The sequence below is a fragment of the Arachis ipaensis genome, chromosome B7, assembly GCF_059453495.1.
Source record: "Arachis ipaensis isolate K30076 ecotype BB chromosome B7, ASM5945349v1, whole genome shotgun sequence".
Taxonomy (NCBI): Eukaryota; Viridiplantae; Streptophyta; class Magnoliopsida; order Fabales; family Fabaceae; genus Arachis; species Arachis ipaensis.
In genome coordinates, this window is record NC_142442.1 from 44,144,414 (window position 1) to 44,161,960 (window position 17,547).

A 17,547-nucleotide genomic window follows, 5' to 3' on the forward strand; every position below is an offset into this window, starting at 1 on the left:
TTTAATAATTAATAATATATATTATTTATAAACTTATTTTAAGAATACATGTTAAAAATAAGACTGAACACGTTGACACGTGATAGTATTTAAGTGTTCTAAGTGTGTCTAGATAAGAATTTTTTATTTTTTATTAAGACACGATTGAACACAAAAAACAGCGTATCAGACGAACGTCGATGTGTGTCGTGTCTAAAATATATCCGATACAGAAACATGATAAATCAAAAAATTATCCATCCTTTATAGATACTCTATTTTTTAATATTTCAACAACTTTTTTTTCTTTCAAAAATTACAATAGTAATTTATGCAGAAATTAAAATTGTATCAACCGAAAGTCCTTTTGAAGTTCTCTAAATCCATCTCCCATTTTCATATATCTTTTTTAATTTTTTCAATGAAACTCATCATGGTCTTCAAACTCTCATCATCTGGAAATGAAGAGAGAAAAATATTCACATAACTGGAGGAGTACATATATAACATAAGATCACACATTTGAATGATAACCTATACAGTATCAACATGGATTAATACATACCAAATACATAATAGAAATAAAAAAATATATATGGCAATTTATAATTAGCTACGTACCTAATCTAGGTATTGTATGTCCTTTTGGATGGTGAATAACCACAGGCTCAACACAAGATTCTATTAGTTCACTCCCATATTGCCTCAAAAAATCTGTCTCCCCTGCAGTACGCATGAAAAAATGTCAGCAATTTTTTTTAAAAGAAAACCTTAACGAAAAAGAAAATACTCCATATATATAAGCCTACAGGAAAGACACAAAATCCTGGTACATAATTATTTTAATAAATTGTAGTTTTTATTTAAAAATCATCTTATAATTTTTTTAATAGTAAAAGTTACTCTTTTTAGATTATCAATGTGCACATATAAATTCGAATTTTATTTTTTCAACAATTTATGAATAGAAATTCTGTTTTATTATGCATTTGAAAAAGAGACTAACTTATCATTTTATTCATACCAAAAAATATAAAACTAACTGTTCATATTTTGGTCAAAAAATAAAACTAGGCCCAAGATGAATAAAGGCCTAACAAGGAGATCCTATCTTGCCTACATCTACCCGACTTTATAGAGGTCGGGTTCGACGACAGGGTTCCAATGTTATCTATCCAAATAAGTAACTAACTCCCAAGATATTTTTATTTATCTAAAAGGGAGATCTCAACAACTTTTCTAAAAAAAGGGGATCGTTATCCACCATTAAAGGTGGAACTACACTAAAAGGTAGTTATCTATTTTACTATAAATATACTGACAATCTCAAGTATATTCAGGACTCAATCTACTAAAAAAGCTGCTTCAAACCCTTGCTAACTTAAGTATCGGAGTCCCTTGCAGGTACCACCCCCACCTCCTTACGAAGAACTCGGACGACAGCACTTCAACACTAGTGGAAGTCGGACGCTATCTTAGAAGGAGTTTGGATCTCATATTCAGGCATAGAAACAACCCAATTTCAGGTAACCCTCGGAACATTGGCATCGTTGGTGGGACCTGAAAGTTTACACCTAATACAATCAATTCAAAGGCGACCAAACAGCATCTGTGTCAGAACCAGAACCTCATAACGATGACCGAGCACTCATGATACCTCCACGACATGAAAGACCAAGTGATCCCCACGGAAGGGGTACATCAGGAAATCCTCCACTGTAGCGAATCCATTCAGAAGTTCATCCATCCGAGAATGAAAATCTCCCTCATCCAACAAAGATCATGGGACTTGTACACAAGCACCATGGCCAATTAGAGCAACTTGACCAGGAGATTGAGCAACAAAGAAGTAAAAAGAGATTTGCAAAAAAAGATACGACGACGAAGAGAGCTGGAAGAAAAGCTCTCGAAACTAGAGGCCAACCTTCGAAGTCGGAGTAATCGGGCAAATCCGGAGAAAAGCCCTCTTGGAGGAGAAGATCCGTTCATTGAAGAGATCATGCTGGCTAGGGTTCCTAGGAACTTCAAAATTCCCGACATAGACCTCTATGATGGAACGACCGACCCGAGACACCATCTCAACAATTTTAAAAGTCAGATGTACTTGGCTGACGCGTCCGATGACGTTAACCAAAGCGGTGATGAAGTGGTTTGATAGTCTACCACCTAGGTCGGTAACTTGTTTTGACAACCTAGCAAGAAATTTTCTCACCCGCTTTTCGATCCAAAAAGATAAACTCAAACATGCTCCTAGCCTACTGGGGGTCAAACAAAAGGAAAAACTCTCCGAGTTTACATGGAAGGATTCAACAAAGTCTGTTTGGAGATCTAAAATTTACCCACAGAAGCAGTGATAATGGGGTTGGTTAACGGCCTCAGAGAAGGGTCATTTTCTCAATCTATATCCAAGTGACATCTGACCTCTTTTTATGAATTACAAGAACGGGCGGAGAAGTACATTAACATGGAGAAGAATTTTCGAATTAGAGAGCTAGTTCCAAGGCAAAACCCTCCCTATCGAGCTTGGGACAAACATAAGGTAGCGAAGAAAAAAGAGGAATACAACTTAGACAAGCCTCGAAGATATCATAACTACATCCCACTTTGAGTTTCTCTTGTCGACATCTACAGAAAAATCTGCCACACAGAAAAACTTTCACCTTCTTGTCCTATTAATCACAAAAAAGTTCGAAGTCGAACGAAATATTGTGAGCATGATAAATTATATGGTCATTCTACGAATAATTGCTATGATCTAAAAAATGTAATAGAGAATCTGGCCAGAGAAGATCGGTTAGAGAGGTACCTCGCCGAAAAGTCGAACCATCCGAAAAAAAGGAAGAGAGGTGATGAAAATAGGGGTCTACAAGATTGACCACCACAAATCCCTGATAGGCAAATTCACATGATATTTGGCAGATTTTCAAGAGGACAGGTAACCAAGTCTTCTCGCAAAAGACATCTAAAAAAGTTTACCAAGTTAGTGAAGATGCGAAGTTTCCGACTTTTCCACAATCTCATTAACCAAAGAAGACGTTCAAGGAGTAACCCCAAGGCATGACGATCCTGTTGTGATTACAATGATACTTGCCAATGCAAATCTCCATAGAACTCTGGTAGATCAGGAAAGCTCGCCCGACATCTTAGTCAAGTCTGCTTTTAACAAACTCTGGTTAGAAAAGAAAGAACTAAGAGCAAATTCCGACAATCTTTTTTTGTTAGGAGACACACCCATCCAACCCCCTGCTTCATCCCCTTGCATACCACTTTTGGTAAGGGGTTGAAGTTCAAAACTTTGAGCATAGTCTACATTGTGATAGACATAGTATCAGCCCACAATGCATTGATAGATCGGATAACGTTAAACCGACTAGCTGCGATTGTTTCCACCCCTCATCTCTGCATGAAATTTCTGAACTTTAGAGGAAATTGCCACCATAAGAGGATATCAGAGGTTCGCACAAAAATGCTATAATGAGAGCTTGAATTTACGGGTAAGCATAAAGGGTAAAGCAGTCAACACTATTGAGCTCAGCGGTGTCCGAGCACGAGAAGAGTTACGACCATAACTTGGTGAAAAAATTGAAGAGGTACAAATTCGAGACCAGGCAAAGAAAATAACAAGTATTGAAACCAACATCGGGGAAGAATTAAAAGAAGACCTCATTAAGCTCTTACAACAAAACTCCGACCTCGTTGCCTGAAAAGCCTCCGATATGCCGGGATAAACCTTGACCCAGGCTCATGACCTATTGAACAGAAGCGACAGAAGCTCAGCCCTGAAAGAGCACAAGTCATAGAAGAACAAGTACTAGCCTTATTAGAAGCCAGGTTCATAAAGAAGGTAAAATATCCTTTATGGCTAGCGAATGTAGTCCTGGTAAAGAAACAGAATGAAAAATGAAGAATGTGTGTTGATTATACCAATAACCTCAATAAAGCTTGTCCCAAAGATCCATACCCTCTTCTCAATATTGATGCCTTCGTAGACTCAGTTTTAGGATATAGGTACCTGTCCTTTATGGATGCATACTCGGGTTACAACCAAATTGAGATATACAAGGCAGACCAAAAGAATACCTTTTTCATCACTCCAAAAGCTAACTATTGTTACGTAGTAATACTTTTTGGATTGAAAAATGATGGAGCCACATATCAACAATTAATGAACGAGGTGTTCTCACCTCACCTTGGAAAAATAATGGAAGTGTGTGTGGATGACATACTTGTCAAGACTAAAGAAGACAACAACCTCTTGTCCAACTTAGCTAAAGTATTTAACATAATCAGGAAGCACGTGATGAGACTAAATCCCTCAAAAATGAACATTTGTAGTGGAAATCGAAAAGTTCTTAGGTTTTATGCTCACTCAAAGGGGTATTGAAGCCAATCCGTACAAATCCAAAGCAATATTGGAGATGAAAAGTCCGAGTTATTTCAAAGAAGTCCAACAATTAAATGGAAGGTTAGCAGCCTTATCTAGATTCTTGACAGGATTAGCTCTGAAGTCTCAACCCCTGTTCTGAATACTCAAGGAAGGGAACCAATTTGAATGAACTCAGAAATGTGAACAAGCCTTTCAAGACTTCAAAAATTTCCTGAGTCAACCACCAATCCTCACCTGACCTGTTTCAGGAAAAAAGCTTGTGTTGTACTTAGTAGCTGCAAGCAGAGCCATAGCCTCAGCCTTAGTCTGAGAAGATGAGAATGGACAGCAACCAATTTTGTTAGCAACACTCTACAGGGGTCAGAGCTAAACTATCAAAAGATAGAGAAGTTCGTATATGCCTTTGTTATCACTTTCAGAAAGTACTGACCTTATTTTCAAACTCATACTATAAAAGTCCAAACTAATCATCTTATGAAGCACATCTTACAAAAAATGAATACTACAGATCGATGCTACAATGGGCAATAGAGCTGTTTGAGTTCGGCTTAAGGTATGAAAGTCGGACAACAATTGATGAGTTTGGAAAACTCCAAATTAAATTGGTGATGATCAAATATTATTAATATAATTAAATTACAAAATTATTGATTGAATCTCTAATTCATATTTGCTAATTAATAATTTTGTTACTTTCAGATTTTATTAGGCCGAAAGAAAGAAAAATTAGAAAGCCAAATTGTGCTGACAAATACATTCAGCCTTGTACAACATTGTTATATTGAGAGGCTGAATTATGGTTATGGTTATTGGGCCAGGAAAATATACTTGAAGCCCAACAATGAGGTTGGTCCAAAAATTAAAAATGAAATAGAGCCCAATGGTTAAGCAATTTCTTAACATAGTGAAATCCAATTTGTTATAGTTGCATGCTTCCATCGATACCACACTCTTCATTTGGTGGAATTCAAATATTTATTAAGTGGAGTTAATGCAGACATTGAAAACATGAAAGAGAAAGAGAAATTGATTTGATTGCTTCATTAATGCTACACGCTACTAAGAAAAAGAAGGGAAGTAGGAATTAATTCATTTTGATTTAATTTGTTCAAATCTATTGAATACTTTTTTTTCTACTCTTTCTTCTCTCTCATCTTTCTTCTTGCTTTCGATCACTTCACAGAGGAAGTATGGAAGCTAATGCAAGTTATCAGAAAGAAGAAGAAGCTAGTAACAAGGCCATTGTGATGATGGCATCAAGAAAAAGTAAATCTGAAAAATGGTGTGGCTGAGATCTTTACCACTTATGGTAAGAAGTGGTGAGGAAGTCTCAAGCTCTCCATAACCAAAAATGGTGGAGATCCACTTCGGTCAGAGGAAGAAGATCCTTGAAGGCATGGCTCATCTCTACTGTTGCTCAACCACTACAGGAGGTAGCTACTGTAGCTACGTGGAGGAAGAGGCAGAAGTTAGAGCAGATGGAGCTGTCATAATCAAGAACTCATCAAGGGCTAGGAATTCTTCTTGGAGTGCAAGTCAAGATCGAAGGCCTGGATTGATGAAGCTTGGTGTAAAGGGAAGACACAGAGGTAATTGCATGTTGGGTTTTACATTCGGTTTCCTCTCCTCTCTCTCTCTGGCCAAACCGGTTTTGGTTTGAAAAAGAAGAAGTTTAGCTTGGTTTAACAGTTTCAACCGTGGAGGCTTCCCCTTCTATAAATAAGGGAGAACAGCCAGAGATTGAAGCAAGGAGTGAGAGTGCAAGGCACAGAGTTCTCATAGCTACCTAAGCTAACAGAAGTTCTTCTCCTTCAATGTTCTTCATTTTGTAATTTTTCTGTTTAATTTTGTCTGTCTTGAGTCTCATGGAAAAAGGCAAACAGTGAGGTTTGTAAGAAAAAGCCATAGAGCGGAAAAAGACAGAGTGCACAAAATTAAAAGAAAAAGCCATAGATGTCCTTAGAGGTCCTTTGTACATCTGTGTTGTGTTTCATGATTCTGTGGGAATTCCCTTGCAAGTTGGGTCAGCACTTAGCAGTTGAAACCTTGGTAGGTGACCAAATCAAGTTCAGGATTGGGGTTAGATTCTGGACTTGTCCCGGATAGGAAAGGTAGTTCCTAGGGAGAATTGGTGTATGTAATCATGAAGATTATAGTGAAATTTCATCATTGTTGTGATGGAGACTGGATGTAGGCTGCATTGCACTTGGCAGCTGAACCAGGATACTTCGTGAAGTGATTTTCTCTCTCTCTTCTACTCCATTTCTGTTTTTGCTGCATAGGAGATAAAACTGAAAAATATCTCTTGCCTGGTTACGAGATAAAAAGAAAAAGTCTCGTGGCTAGGTACGAGACAAAAAGCAAAAAGTCTCCAGAAGTTATTTCAAAGGCCAGCAAGTGTTATTAAGCAAAAAATGGGCTAAGATTCAACCCACCCTTCTCTTAGCCACTAATAAACCATCAATTGGTATCAGAGCTTGGTCTCAAAGAGATCAAGCTTTGCAACTTGGAGAAAAGATCTAGATAGCAGAGAACAGTGGCTCAAATTTGGTGTCCTACAATCTGACAGAAGGACAGTCAAGTAACAGACCTCCTCTTTTCAATGGGAAAAACTACACCTATTGGAAGGAGAGAATGAATATTTTTGTGCAAGTAGTAGATTACAGATTGTGGAAGATCATCCTGGAGGGTCCTCAATATCCAACCACCACAAGTGCTAAAGGAGTAGTCTCACTTAAACCTGAAGCCAGTTGGACCGAAGAAGACAGAAAGAAGGTGGAGCTCAATGCCAAGGCTATCAACTTGCTCAACTGTACAATCAGCTTCGAAGAGTACCGACGGGTATCACAATGCACAACGGCAAAGAAAATCTGGGACAAACTTCAAGTCACTCATGAAGGAACCACCATAGTAAAGAAGACCAGGATAGACATGCTGAACAGAGAATATGAAATGTTCTCAATGAAGGAAGGAGAATCCATAGATGAAATGTTTGAAAGATTCAACATCATCATTGTTGGGTTGGATGCTATGGGGATTAAGTATCCTGAATCTCTGCTTGTAAGAAGAGTCTTGAGGTGTCTCACAAAAGAGTGGAAAACAAAGGCATTGATAATATCTGAGAGTAGTGGTCTTGATTCCATGACATATGATGATTTGAGAGGAAATTTACTTGCATTTGAAAACATATATCTGAAAAAAGATACAAAAAAGAAAGGAATAACTTTCACATCTGTTACTAACCCCCTGAATGATGAATCCAGTGATTATTCTTCTGAAAATAAATTTGTTTTGTTTGCCAAAAAATTCAAAAAAATGGTGAAACTCAAGGAAAGAAGTAAATGAAGCAACTCTAGGAAACAAAAGAAAGATTTCAGTAAGGTGATCTATTACAACTGTAAAGAGACTGGCCATTTCAAATCTGATTGTCCTAAGTTGAAGAAAGAGGAGAAGTCGAAGAAGGGAAAGAAGAAAGGACTGATGGCTTCTTAGGAGGACTTAGAAAACGACTCAGAAGATGATGAAGAATTAGAAACCAAGTCCCAACCATGTCTCATGGCAGATCACGTTGAACAGGTAGTCTTTTATAACCTTGATACTGAAGATCTTCATCTTATGATAGACCACCTTTCTGAAAAAAGTAGATGCCTCTTGCTTGATAACCAAGATCTTGAATCACAAATCACCATTCTTAAAGCTGAAAATGGTTTTCTCAAAGATAAATTAAAGGAGACTAAAACTGTTGTTGAACTTATTGAAAAAAACAAGCAATTAAAAGCTCAACTTAAGAGTTGTGAAAGTAATCATTCTGTGGTAGCATATGTAAACTGTTTTAAAAAAAATGAAGAGTTGCTTAAAGAGGTCAAAAAGCTTAAAGAAGACTTGGCCAAGTTCACTCAAAGTTCTGAAAATCTAAATCAAATCTTGACCCGTCAAAAACCTCTTTATGATAAAGCTGGTTTGGGTTTTCACAAAACTTTCAAATCTGTTGAAGAACCTTCTTTTGAAAACGTGGCTTCATCTTCTAATGATACAAGGTTTCAAAACCCAACAAACTTTAACAAAACAGCAACTCCAAGATTTTGTAGACTATGCAACCGGAATGGTCACTTTCCCATTCAATGTTTCTTTGGTGAAAGAATGATTGGTAACAAAGTTTGCAAAATTATTTTTGATTACAATGGATTGGGACAAAGAAGATGGTTTAACGTGAAAGGATCCAAGAAGATTTGAATACCTAAGGTCACTTGAGCTCATTTTGTAGGTGTGCCTAACATCCAAGCGGAAGGACAATATGTGGTATATGGATAGTGGATGCTCTAGGCATATGACCGGAAAGGCAACCTTCTTCATTATGCTTGATGAGTATGATGGAGGGTTTGTCACTTTCGGTGATGATGGTAAAGAAAAAATAGTGGTCATTAGAAAAGTTCGTAAAAGCTTCTCATCTTCTATAAATGATGTTCTTCTTGTTAATGATTTGAAACACAATTTACTAAGTGTGAGCCAATTATGTGATATTGGATATGAAGTTATTTTTAGAAAATTGGTGTGCTTAGTTATTTGTAAAAAATCTGGAGATATTTTGTTTGAAACTAAGAGATGTAATAATGTATATGGATTGACTCTAGAAGATTTAAAAGATAAAAAATGTAACATGCTTTACCTCTCTTGAATCTGAAAAATGGCTATGGCATAAGAAATTGGGGCATGCAAGCATGTATCAAATTTCTAAACTTGTTTAAAAAAACTTGGTAAGAAGAATTCCAAACATTAAATTTAATAAGAATATTACTTGTGATGCTTGTCAATTAGGCAAACAAGTAAAAACTTCTTTTAAACCAAAAGATGGAATTTCTACCAAGAGGCCATTAGAAATGTTGCACATTGATCTTTTTAGTCCCACAAGAACTCAAAGCTTATGAGGTAAAGACTATGGCTTAGTAGTGGTAGATGATTACTCTAGATTCGGTTGGGTACTTTTTCTTGCTCATAAGAATGATGCTTTCCATGATTTTTCAACCCTTTGTAAAAGAATTCAAAATGAAAAAGATTTGAAAATTGCCCACTTGAGAAGTGATCATGGAAAAGAATTTGAAAATCAAGACTTTGAAAAATTTTGTGATGATTTTGGAATTGTACATAACTTTTCATGTCCTAGAACTCCTCAACAAAATGGGGTAGTTGAAAGAAGGAATAGAAGTCTTCAAGAGATGACTAGGACTATGCTTTGTAAAAATGATGTTCCAAAATTTTTGTGGGCTGAAGCTGTAAATACAGCTTGTTATATTTTGAATAGAACAATCATTAGAAAGGGTTTAAAGAAAACACCTTATGAGCTATGGAAAGGAACCCCACCAAATCTTAAGTATTTCCACATTTTTGGATACAAATGCTTTGTACTTAATAATAAAGAGAATCTTGGTAAATTTGATCTAAAATCCTATGAAGGAATGTTTGTTGGATACTCTACCACTAGCAAAGCGTATAGAATTTACCTCAAAGATCATAGGACCATAGAGGAATCCATACACATTTCTTTTTGTGATACTAATGCAATTCCAGTGCTTCTTTTTGTGATACTAATGCAATTCTAGTGCTTCTTTAGCCGACTTTGTAGCCAAATACACTGAAGCTCATAGAAGCCCTGCAGCCAAGAACTTATATGTAGATGGATCATCCAATAAAATTGGAAATGGAACTGGAGTTATTCTGGAGAATGTGATGAAAAGTCATCTTATGCTAGTTTCACAAGCATTTTTCATTTGTTTCATTAGGTTTTATGCACTTTCTTGCACAATAAGTAAGTGGTTGGAGTGGAATTTTATGATTATTGTGATTCAATCAAACATCATTTATTTTATACAAAATCATGAGATTTATGCAAGAACTAAGTGATTATTATGATTGATGCAAATTCTTGTGATTTTGGTGAAACTTTTATTGCTTGTTTGGTTACTTTCAGGTGAGAAAATGAAGAAAAGAAGAAGCCATACATTATAGCGTTGCGTTCAAATAATAAACGCCACGCTCACTTGCGACACGCACGCGTATGGGACGCTCACGCGTCAGGGCAATTTTCGAAGATCCAAGCGTACACGTGCATGACGCGTACGCGTGGAAGTGGTTGGCGCTCGTTTTTGAAGAGAGCGCTATGTTTGATTACTCAGCGTTTTCGGACACATCCAAATTTGGAGGCAAAGTTTTGTAATCGACGCGCACGCATCGATGGTTCACCTGGGATAAAGTACGCGCACGCGAAGCTGGCGCTGAAACTTGAATTGAGATTTTGCTACCCGCGCGCACGCGCAGAAGACGTGCACGCGTGGGCAGCGTTCACTAAGCCAACGTAGCGCTCACTAAGTTAACGCTATCAACGACGCGTACGCGTGAAAGGGGCGCGCGAGCATGTTTTGAGCTGAAGACTGATAGTGACGTGCATGCGTCGGTGAGCAAAGAGGCAAAAAGACGCTCACGCGTCTGAGACGCGCACACGTCTGAGACGCGCACACGTGGATGAATGAATGCTGCGCTCACTTAGAGAACGCAACGTTCCACTAGGAGCAGCAATCAGGAGCCATTTTGATCCACATCTTCATAGGCCAAAAAGCCCACTCCAAGTACTAGATGCCACAATTGGAAAGTGTATAAATAGATAGGAATTTGATTTCATTGCAGAGCTCTCTTTTAGTTTTCATTTTAGAATTTTAGAATTGAGATCAGATCTGAATTTTCCTTGCTGTTTTCGTTTTCTCTTTTCTGCAACCTTTTACTTTCTGTTTTGGATCTGAGAACTTGGATTGGAGAATTCTTCTGAATTTCTTCAATTTGAAGTTATCTTTTACTTTTTCTTTTTGTATTTTGAAGAATTGGAGATCTAATCTTAGCTTTCCTTCCACTTTTATTTCATTTGCAATTTCCTGTTTTCTGTTTTGTTAAGAGAGAAATTGAGATCTAAATTTTCTTTTGTTATTCTTCTGCAATTGTCAATTTCTCTTTTAAGATTTTAGAATTGATTTAAGTTTTCATTCTGATTAGACTCTTCTGTTTCCATTTCTGTTTTGGTACTAAAATCCTAACTGATCTGTTTTCTGAATTTCTTCATCTGAGCATTCTATAGTTTAGATGCAATTTACTTTTCCCAGTTCTGTTTTGATTTCCAACACCCAAATCCCTTTACTATTCATGCAATTTAAGTTTTCCAGCAGTTTAGATTCATCAATTTACATTACTTGCACTTTAAGTTTCAGTTATTTACTTTTCTTACAATTTAAGTTTCAGCTCTTTTAATTTCTTGCACTTTAAGTTTCTGCAATTTTACTTCTTCTGCATTTAAGATTCTACAAATTTCCTTTCTGCTCTTTAGTTTACTTGAAATTTCACTTCTGTTAACCGAATTTCACTCAAATCATAAACTATTCGCTTAACTAAATTCGTCACCAAACTAAAGTTGCTCAATCCATCAATCCCTGTGGGATCGACCTCACTCCTGTGAGTTATTACTACTTGATGTGACCCGGTACACTTGCCGGTGAGTTTGTGTGGAATCGTTTTTCCCTCATCAGAAAGAAAAAGGAACTCAGATAGAACTTTTATTGAATTCGAGTTTCCAACCTCCAATAATCAAGTCGAGTACGAAGCCTTACTTGCTGACTTAAGGCTAGCCAAAGAAGTCGGAGCAATAAAGTTGATTGTATTTAGTGATTCTCAAGTAATAACATCTCAACTTAATGCGACTTATCAGGCTAAAGATCCCAACATGAAGAAGTACTTAAAAGAAACACGAGAACAATTAGCTCAATTTTCAGAAGTAGAAATCCGACATATAACTCGGAAATCCAATAGTTCGGACTCAAGTAGGGGTATGTTCATACCCTGGCCCACAAACAAAACCAGACCCAAAATGAATAAAAGGCCCAACAAGAAGATCCTGTCTTGCCTACACCTACCCGACCTCATAGAGGTCGGGCGCGACGATAGGAGTCCAATTTTATCTATTCAAATAAGCTACTAACTCGCAAGATATCTTTCATTTATCTAGAAGGGAGATCTCAACAAATTTATTAGAAAAAGGAAATGGTTATCCACCATTAAGAGTGAAACTACACTAAAAAGTAGTTATCTATTTTACTATAAATACACTGAAAATCTCAGGTATCTTCAGGACCCAATCTACTAAAAGCTGCTTCAAACCCTTGCTAATTTAAGTATCGGAGTCTCTTGCACAAATACCACCCCACCTTCTCACGAAAAACTTAGACAACACCACCTTCAGGTTAAAAAACAACTCAATTTCAAATAACCTTTGGAACACTAACCATATTTATTGGGTCCTTCACTAAACACTAAGATGTCCCCTAATTAGCTTCCAATATGAAGCGAATAGTTTAAGTTTCAAACTAAAGATATAATTTGGTTTAAAAAAAAAATGTTTCAGTTTCAAGTAAAAAACAAAGAAAAAAGGTTTCGGTGTTTTGTTTTCATAAAATATCAGTTCTTACACATTTGTATACTTTTAAAATATATATATAATTTAAAAAAATTGTAAACATTAACTTTAGCTCTTTTTTATAAAATTAACCAGGGTAGTTTTTTCATCAATTTTAATTTTAAATTTCTTTTAACTATATTAAAATCTAAAAATCAGTTACCATATATGGATATGTATTTGATGTTAATGAAATTCATTAAAAAATGATTATATTATTGTATAAAAGTTGGATTATTTTGATACGATAAACAATATATTACAAAATCCAATATATTACCAAATCCAAAAATTTTGTTGAAGTCTTTTTTAAAATAAAAAGAAAATGAACTTTAACCACCAATTTCGCATTCGAATTATCAAAATGTTGACAAAAATGGCTTCTATTTTTATTAATAATAAAAATGTCTTTAAAAATTTTAAAACGCAATAAGAATATCCACTTTTATATATATATTCTTAAAAAAATTTTAGAAATTGGATGTTGACGTCGTTTTTTACAAGCATTATTAGAAAAATAATATAGTTTTATCTTTAAAATTTAACAATTTTATGCTAATTATATTTTTTTTACAATTTATTTTTATCAAAGACCAATAATATTTTTAAAAAATCAAAAAATTTTAAAGGTCGAATTTTTATCAGATTTTTTGTATAATACTCTTATAAAATTTTTGATTAAATACATAAGCAATTTGCTAAATATAAAAATTATTTATCATTTATAAAAAATATTATTTTAATTATTTTTATGGTATTTTATAATATTTTGAGATTATTTTTTTGTCGTTATAAAAAATGAGTTATTTTTGCCTGTGTTTTTGAAAATTGGGTGCGATTTTAGTAGTTTAGCCAACAAAAGTTAAATTTTTTTTTAAAAAAAAAAAGGGCAAATGTACCTAATTTCAGACCAATAAACTAAATAATTCATCTAGGCTGTGTTTGTTTACAGAAATAGGACACTAAGATAAAGATATAGAGACATAAAATTGTGTTTGACAAAAGAAACATGGACAGAAATAATATATTTAGAGACACTGAATTAGTATATTTTGTATCCATCCTGACAGGAAGAACACAGAGGCACTAACAAAAGACACAACTTATTTTTTATTTTTTATTATTTTTATTAATTTTTTATAATTATATTTTTTTATTATTATATTTTTCATCTCAAATCTTTTAAATAAAAATAAAATAAGAATAAATTAAATTTTTATAATTTATTTTAATTTATCACCAAATAAAATATTAAAATATAAAATTTTATCAGCCTTAATGATTTCCACTTTCGGCAAAGAATTTCTACCAACGGAAAAAAAGGAGCGAAAGATACAGTACACAGCATGCTATGACAAGAAATAGAAATTAGTTAGTATCACCGACGAGAAAGAGAAAGACAATAATAAAAGTACCAAGAAAGTGAAGGGAGGGGCAGCGAATGGGAGAGGAATATGCCTTCTCAGCCACCCATGGTGATCTAAACTTAGCTCCTCCAATTATTATTAGAAATTTCACTTTGGGAACCTTCGTCAGTGCCACACCCTCCAAAAGTTTAAACAAATTCAAATTTTAATATATAGCTGTATTAAATTAAATGTAAATTAGTCTAAATCAGAAACTATGAATTGACCATAAAGTTTCATTTTAATTTCCAGATACCTTGTCCTGAAGATTTGGCAGTGCCGCTGATAATATTGCCCCCTGATTTGTAAAAATAAACAAAAATATATAATTAATAAATATTATTATTTTTTATCAACACATAATTAATAATAATTTATACTTATATTTATAGGTATTTTATATATAAAAAATATATAATTTATATTTATATTTATCAAAATTTTATATACATAAATTAATATAATTTATATTCAAATTTTTTAAAATTTATATATAAAAATTATTAAAATTTATTTATTAAATACAATTCAATATTTGTGTTAACTAAATAATGATAAAAGTATTAAAACTTATTAACTTAAAAAAATTTCGCAAACATAAAAACGCAAATATTATTCTAACTCAGACAGCAGTTTAAGTACACGAAAAATCTTTTATAGATGAGAAGAAAGAAAAATTAAGGTTTAATTATTTCATTGGTCTCTATAGTTTTGCGAAATTTTCAATTAGGTCTCTATAATTTTTTATAATTGGGTCTTTATACCATTTTTTTTAATTAAGTCATTTTTGATAGCAATTAGCTTAATTGTATAGAGACATCCAAATAAAAAAAAAGTGTAGGAATTCAATTAAAAAAAATGAGTACAAAAACTCAATTAAAAAAAAAGTATAAAGACTCAATTAAAAATTTGAGGAGAGTATAGACAGAGTAATTAAACCAAAAATTAAAGTATATATTTATTTATTTAAAGCTCTTTTTCTTTTCAAGTTTTACCACCTGTGAGAAACCTAGAAGACCATCAAAAGGACCGTGCTTGATCATGTAATCCTCGATATATTGCAAGCACTCATCAAAGTTGGTGTACTCTGTGAATTCCTGAGTGAACCATAAACACATGAACATACAAATAAACAGTAAATACTAAATAGTTGTAAAGTAAAAAAATTCTGAAAAATTACATGCCCAAATCAATCAACATTATCAATTAACGGAATAATTATTACATGAATATGCAAACTAAGCCCATTAAGAGAATTGAGATAACCTTGTTGAACTGGAACCACTCGTAATAGGGAGGATCAAAGATTCCTTCAACATCGGATTTGCCTTGGCAGGGAAAAGGAGCGTCCAAGAAAACGAGATCGAGTTCGTTAATCACCGATTGGGGCCATTTATGAACCTGTTTCTTAAGGATTTCAGCACTTGTTCGGAATCCATGAAGGCATAGGAACCTTGGTTTCTTTATAATTCTCTTCTCATCCCCTTCGCTTCCCATCACTACTCGCTTTCAATTCTCCAAACGAAGATGAATGATCACAAGAATATTAATAATGAAACAATTCACGGAATATGGGAATGGGGGATATGTGAGGATGGAAATTACAAAGGTTTGGAGATTGTTACAAAGAAGGGTATGTTGTGATTATTGTTGTGGCGCTCATAAATAAGGAAAAATATAGATAAATACTTTCATTAATTAATTTTAAATAATTATAATTAATAATTAATAATTTTATATTTTAAAAAATATTTAAATAATTATTAATTAATAATAATTAATTAATATAAGATACAGTTTAAAAATATTTATTAATTTATTATTGACTAAATCTTTATTAGTTACCTAATAAGATTAAATAAATAATGCATGAATGAAATTTTAATCACAGATTTTTTATTGTTTTTAATATATTCCTATTTAGTGTGGCGTGTAAGGGTGCTTCTTCACCTGAATTGAAGAGATGGGCCCGTACCCGTTATTTTTATATAGTTTCTCATTAATTTTTGGTGTCTTTAACTAAATGCTGCGTGTATGGAGCTCAGTGATTGTTCGACTTTCACAACTTTGGTCGGTTTCCCAGTTTTGATGTTGGACCCGTGTAAATTAGAGTCTAGGACTAAAGAGTCTAGGATTGGATTAATATTTAAAATGGTTCCTTAAATTTGATTTACGATGTAATTTAATCTTCAAATTTTCAATTGATTCAAATTGTACTCTAAAATTTTGATCCGTACCTCAATTTGATCCTTCCGTCATTTTTCGTCACCAAAAAATTGACCTAGCAAATTTTAGGGACATATGGTCAACAATTTGGTTTCAATTTTTATTTTCTATTTTCACTTTCAATAATTTCTATTTTTAAAATTTTATTAAAAAAAAAGAAACAAAATTATACTAAACCAAATAGTAAAAATAGACACCAATCAGCCCCGGGTTTTCTTAAATAAAATTATACTTACCAAATATAGTTGATTTTAATGAAAATCTTATTGATGAACTCTTAACTCTTAGCTCCCGGTTTTATTTGTTGTTTCTACTTTGTTTTTTCAAAATTGCAAAACTACTATTGCTATTTTTTCCAGCATGAAAATTTATCACCTTATTTACCTTTTCATGGTATACAAAAGGTGGGACAAGCCTCAATTGAGGCAAATTTTCTATCTGAATAAATCTCTCATTTTTCTGCAGGCTGTTCAAGATCTCAAACTGCAAAACCATCACTAAGGTTAATAAAATCTCCAGAAATTTATGACCTTGATATATAGTGATTTGTGTGTAAATACCCGTGATATCTGTTGATGTCCATAAGAATTCTCTACTATATCATTTTCATGCGGAAGAATAGGGCTTCCATGTGGGAGTTGGTGTCTTGTAGAAAATCTGCTGATCAAGCCATTGTCAACGATGGCTGATTTGTTTCTAGACCTCAAGATTTAAGGTCATAATGCAAGTAACAAGAAGTTCCAAATGTGATAAAATAAAATGGTTAAATAATAAATACTTAGCTAGATAAAAGTTAATATTTGGTACCACTAAACATCTGGAGCACCAAGAGGTTAATAAGATCAAAAGGATCTATGTACTCACTTAGTGATATTGAGCGCTTTCACAAAGTTCTAGTACATATGCATCCCAGTCTGAATCAGGCAGTATTTCCAAAAGTGCAAGCACTTGTTTTTCTTTATTTTTTGGAGTTGAACCATGAACCAAGACATTTGTTGCAGAGTACCTCTCTGAAGTCAAATATTCAAATATTTGACACAGTACATCCTTTGAGATTTTAG

At 33.9% G+C, this 17,547-nt stretch overlaps 1 protein-coding gene across 1 annotated transcript; it reads right to left on the reverse strand.

Moving 5' to 3' along the window:
- Positions 1-226: 226 nt before the first annotated feature.
- On the reverse strand, positions 227-15,917 carry LOC107609869 (uncharacterized). The gene is made up of 6 exons (XM_016311921.3): positions 15,527-15,917; positions 15,259-15,357; positions 14,517-14,558; positions 14,270-14,399; positions 601-702; positions 227-434 (listed from the first exon to the last, which is right to left on the reverse strand). Exons 1-6 carry the CDS (start codon positions 15,755-15,757, stop codon positions 376-378), a joined length of 663 nt encoding a protein of 220 aa, XP_016167407.1. The 5' UTR covers positions 15,758-15,917; the 3' UTR covers positions 227-375.
- Between the last annotated feature and the right edge of the window lie 1,630 nt (positions 15,918-17,547).